This window comes from Gossypium raimondii, chromosome 3 (genome assembly GCF_025698545.1).
Source record: "Gossypium raimondii isolate GPD5lz chromosome 3, ASM2569854v1, whole genome shotgun sequence".
Classification (NCBI taxonomy): domain Eukaryota; kingdom Viridiplantae; phylum Streptophyta; class Magnoliopsida; order Malvales; family Malvaceae; genus Gossypium; species Gossypium raimondii.
In genome coordinates, this window is record NC_068567.1 from 9971651 (window position 1) to 9976962 (window position 5312).

The 5312-nt window shown below is 35.6% G+C and overlaps 2 protein-coding genes across 2 annotated transcripts; both read left to right on the plus strand.

Annotated features, from left to right (window-relative positions):
* The first annotated feature begins 947 nt into the window (after positions 1 to 947).
* On the plus strand, positions 948 to 3484 carry LOC105797104 (carboxyvinyl-carboxyphosphonate phosphorylmutase, chloroplastic). Its single transcript, XM_012627036.2, has 7 exons — positions 948 to 1322; positions 1414 to 1487; positions 1667 to 1749; positions 1988 to 2012; positions 2161 to 2180; positions 2365 to 2520; positions 2894 to 3484. The coding sequence occupies exons 1-7, from the start codon at positions 1024 to 1026 to the stop codon at positions 3257 to 3259; spliced, it is 1023 nt and encodes a 340-aa protein (XP_012482490.1). The 5' UTR covers positions 948 to 1023; the 3' UTR covers positions 3260 to 3484.
* Positions 3485 to 4130: 646 nt separating this feature from the next.
* On the plus strand, positions 4131 to 4910 carry LOC105797105 (basic blue protein). The gene is made up of 2 exons (XM_012627037.2): positions 4131 to 4425; positions 4527 to 4910. Exons 1-2 carry the CDS (start codon positions 4245 to 4247, stop codon positions 4724 to 4726), a joined length of 381 nt encoding a protein of 126 aa, XP_012482491.1. The 5' UTR covers positions 4131 to 4244; the 3' UTR covers positions 4727 to 4910.
* The last annotated feature ends 402 nt before the right edge of the window (positions 4911 to 5312 follow it).

Below are 5312 nucleotides of genomic sequence, written 5' to 3' on the forward strand. Positions count from 1 at the left end.
TTGTGTACTTGTTTTAAATATATATATATATATATATATATTTTTTGCTGATATGATATCTGTTAACAATCATATCAAGATTGTCGTTAAATACTAACGGTCAATATTAATCAAAGGATTTATTTAGCCAATTTTGTTAGTTCAATGCTTAATTTGGTATAAAAAGTTCATAAAGACTTAATTGATCTTTTTAAAAATTTCAAGGGCTTATAATACCCTTAAGCCATCATTTAACACATACAAAGAATTTAACCCAACTTGACAGAGCTACTTCTAACATCTTTAAAAGAAAAATTAAATTCTGTTATTAGTTTCAATACTTTGCAAAAATCATGAATTTAGTTTTTATACTTTAATTTGGTAATTTTAATTTCAATACTATTCAAATTTTAAAATTTCAATCCTCTCCAAAAGAAAACTATTAAATTCAGTAATAAGTTTTGCTATTTTCAAAATCTAATGCGACAAATATATTATCACGTGTGAAATGCCATGTCAACTTACTATTTTCACATATTACTCCCTAAAAATTAGTTAATGGATTAAAAGAGTCATTTACACCAAGCTAAAAATTTCAAAATTCAAACAATATAGGGACTTGAAATGATTCAATTGAAGAATATGGATTAAATCCACAATTGTATGCATAGTACATGACTAGTAATTGAATTTAACCAAATATTTAAATGGTATTGTTAGGGTCAGGACTAAGAGTTCAAAATTTGAAAAGTATAGGGACTAAAATTGACCAATTTGAAAAGTAAAAGAACTAAAATTGATCAAATTAAAATATAAGGACTAAATCCATAACTTTTGCAAAGTGCAGAAACTAATAGTAGAATTTGACCTAAAAATGGCTTTGGGTCCATTATCAGTTATCCAGTTAACCTTATCCAAAACGACAACATGAAAGCAGAAAATCCCCGTCGTTCACGTTGATAATATTGCGCGCAATCAATCCATAAAAACCGCACATCAAAACCCGACCAAACCCCAAGGCTACTTCCACTTCCAGCTTCGAAAATGTCGACGATGACCACCATCATGCTAATGCCACCCAAAGCCACTTCGCTTCAACACTTCAACTTCAAACCTTCCACATTACGCTCAAGGTCGTCGCCTACCAAGTCTTCCTATCCGACGGTCAGAATGCAGACGCGGTTTCACCGTCTGATTGAGGACCAAGGCATCGTTCTAATGCCTGGCTGCTATGACGCTCTTTCGGCTGCCATTGTTCAGCAGTCTGGTTTCACAGCTGGCTTCATCTCTGGATATGCTCTCTCTGCTTCTCTCCTTGGGAAACCTGACTTCGGCTTGCTCACGTGAGAACTCCGGATCCATCTTTTCTTTTTTTGGGGCTATAAAACATTAAACAATGTGATAATTTTATTAGGTTTTTGATGTTTTTTGAAGGCCACCGGAGATGGCGGCGACGGCTAGAACGGTTTGTGCGGCGGCTCCGATGATACCCATTATTGCAGACGCTGGTATTTATTTATCCTATTGCATTTCTATTTTACTTTTCTTTATTGGTTTCATAGGTTAAAGCTCAACTCTCCAGGAAATGGAGCTTAACTGGTCGTTAATCATTTCAATACTACATGGTTATGAAATGCATTGATTCAATATTTCAGTAATAACAATGCTATTAATCTGCTTGTTTCAGATACTGGTGGTGGCAATGCTCTTAATGTTCAAAGGACTGTCAGGGATTTGATTGCAGCTGGTGCTGCTGGTTGCTTTCTTGAGGTACAAAAGATCAGTTCTGCAAGTAAAAGGCTCATCTTTTTATATATATTTCACCATGTTGGATTCTTGTTTCCCTATATGCAAAGTAGAGATGGAAATACGATTTTAGATGAACTTGCTTTTATAGATTATAAGTTTGCTTTATCTTGCCATAAAATTATGTAAAAGCCCATTGGATTTATTTGTTTGTGAAGAACCTGTTGCTTCCTCTTGTTAATTTGGCTTACTTTCCTTCCAGGATCAAGCATGGCCAAAGAAGTGTGGTATGAACTATGAACTTCCACTTCATGTTTTCGAATTAGACCGGGAAAAGATTCTACCAATGATATCATAGTCATCATTCTTTATGTTTTCATATATTCTCTTGTTACTTAGTGTACTGATTGTTCCTTTGCCTTTGTATTCAACCAGGGCATATGCGTGGCAAGCAGGTACTTTTTTCGTATTCCCGTTTATTTGAATTAAGAGTTTCTTGATCGAAATTTCAGGTTCTGTTATTGGTTATTGCATCTGGTGATACTGATTGGATTTTATCATATGGAGAAGAGGTGTTTTTTGTTCATCTCTAATGCCTTTCCCTCCTCCTGTTCCCCCTTACTCAACTTGTCCTTTTAGGTTATACCTGCAGAGGAGCATGCTGCAAAAATTGCATCCGCAAGAGATGCCATTGGAGATTCAGACTTTTTCTTAGTGGCTAGAACTGATGCACGTGCTACATCAGCAAAAACCGGCCTTTCTGATGCCATCGCGAGAGCTAATCTTTACATGGAGGTACTCCTCTTGCATTGACCTTGAATCATATTTATCTTTCATACAATCTGCTAAAACCGCATTCAATCTAATCTGCTTTATCATTGTCTCCTTTTCCATCTGCCCCTTGTAGTAACCAAATCTTGTAAAACTAGATATAATTTTATCCGTGAGAATCACTACACTCTCCCCCATGTGAAAATTCTCACTTCTGTTGTAGATCCTGGAAGAGTGTGTTATTGATCAAGCATGAAAAGAGGCAATTATCCGTTGGCTACATTTACCTTTTCTTGCATTGTTAAGCAAATTTGAACTTTGTGCAATGATGTGGTATGGCATATAGTTCTCTTCTAGATGATGTTGCTAAACTTTTGATCCTGGGATCAATGTACAGGCAGGAGCAGATGCTTGCTTTGTGGAGGCACCGAGGAACGATGACGAGCTTAAGGAGATTGGAAGCCATACAAAAGGTTACAGAGTTTGTAATATGATTGAAGGTGGGGTCACACCCTTGCACACGCCTGAGGAGCTTAGAGCAATGGGGTTTCATTTGATTGTGCATCCACTCACCGCCCTCTATGCTTCAGCTCGTGCATTGGTGGACGTCCTCAGGACCCTGAAAGAAAACGGAACTACCAGAGATCACCTTCACAAGATGGCTACATTCAAAGAATTTAACCAACTAGTCAAGTTGGACTCGTGGTTTGAACTCGAAGCACGCTATTCAAATCAGAAGAGTCCCATGAGAGTAAAATCATAAGGAAGGGAGAAATCTGTAGGATTTTTTTTTTTCCTTTTTACCAATAAAAGGGAGGAATTAGTCTTTACCAAGAAAAGGGACAATGCAAGTTTTGGGAACTAGATTTCATCATTCTTTGAAGAACTTGTATGAAAATTCATGTGCTTCGTTTAGTATCCGAGCTACCGGCATGTGTTCAACAGTGCTGAAAATAATTATGCATCTTGATCATGATTTGGAGACAAATGTCGCTCCATTATTACTAAAATTATAGGCTAGCTAATTAAAGCTGGTAATGTTGCTTATATCATTAAGACTTAAAGTGTCTTATTCAGGTACCTTGCCTTTAGTTTCCAGGGCATCATAGGAAAAAGTTCTAAACATGTGTAGTGGCATCTATTTAAATATTTCATTATAGGGAAGTTTTGTGGGATTTTCGATGGTGATCATGTCAGGTAAAATTGAGTTTACAAAGAAGAGAAAAACTGATTTTCAAAGGAAGGAAAGAACTTTATTTTCAAAGAAAGCAAATATTCAATAATCGATTTAGATTCCTAGGTACCATGATTTTCCAATTTTTTTTATGTGGATTTAATCAAACAATTACAGTCTCTATTTTCTAATTAGCTTGTTGATTTGAATATACTCGTATTGGACATATGTAATAGCCTTTTCCAACTATCCTTCGGCAGTTCAGCCTCCAATCTTTTAATTCACGGGCGGTGATTGCAATTACTCTTCCATGTGAGTACCATAGTCAAGCACTTTCTATTTAAGACCCGTCACGGTCCTTTTGATGACACTCAAGCTAAACAAACAGTAGTTGGTAATGCAGTCGTTGGCTTCGACTAGTTCAATCGGCTTATAATTATTAAAACAAATATTCAACGTCACTGTTCTAAACGGCTTATAAAAGCATGAAACTTTAGCTTTCCCCACCTCACCCAAACGCAGCCGAAAATAAATCTACAATTTTTCCAGTTACAGTTTAAGCTTTTTCTCAGAAATGGCGCAGGGAAGTGGCAGTGCAAGTCAAGCCAAGTTCTGGGTTGCATTGCTATTTTGCTTTCTTGTTTTCTGGGAAAATGTCGATGCAGCAACTTATACTGTTGGTGGCTCCAATGGTTGGACCTTTAACATGGCCACTTGGCCTCGAGGGAAGCGTTTTAGGGCCGGTGACACACTCTGTAAGCATATACATATACGATCTAAAATGGGTTTTGAAGTTACATAATTGTGAATCGGGAAACCTGGAACGTTGTATGATTGTGGTTTTTTTTTTCTGCAGTCTTCAAATACGATGCAACAATCCACAATGTGGTGGCGGTGAACCGGGGAGGATACAGAAGCTGCATAACGCCGGCGGGAGCAAAAGTGTATAAGTCAGGGAAAGATGAGGTAAAACTGGGGAAAGGAATGAACTACTTCATATGCAACATTGCTGGTCACTGTGAATCTGGTATGAAGATAGCCATAAATGCAGTGTAAATCACCGGCGCCGGCGTACTATCTTTTTCTTAAGGAGTGTGAAACTATGGTTTGTTGTTAAATCAGTTATATTGGGCAAATCTGAGCAGATCTAATGTCATTATGATTATGGCCTTTGTCTTATTTTTGTGTTCACTTTCAGAGTTCAGTAGAAATTGTAAATTTGTCGGTGATGTTTGTTTTACTTATCATTGTCCCTGCAGGGTTGTGTACTTGCATCGGATCCAGTTCGATTTAATTTTTTTGAAGATCTAATCAAATTAGAATATTATTTTCAAAAATATTAAATATATATTAATAATTATATATTTTATATTTTAGATTAAATTTAAATTAAATATTGAGTATTGTTTTATTTAAAAATTCATTTTCTAAAGGAGGCAAGCAGTATTTGTTTAAGTATAATTAAAAAAATTCCCCACAAGCATGATCTAAATAATGTTAAATGTCTTTTTAAATTATATTTTATTATTTTATTATTAAAAATATTTATACATTTTAAATTCAGCAAGTAGAATTATAGTAATGACAAGTGTAGTATAAGATATAATAAAATATTTTAAAAATAAAGATACAAAAATCGAGA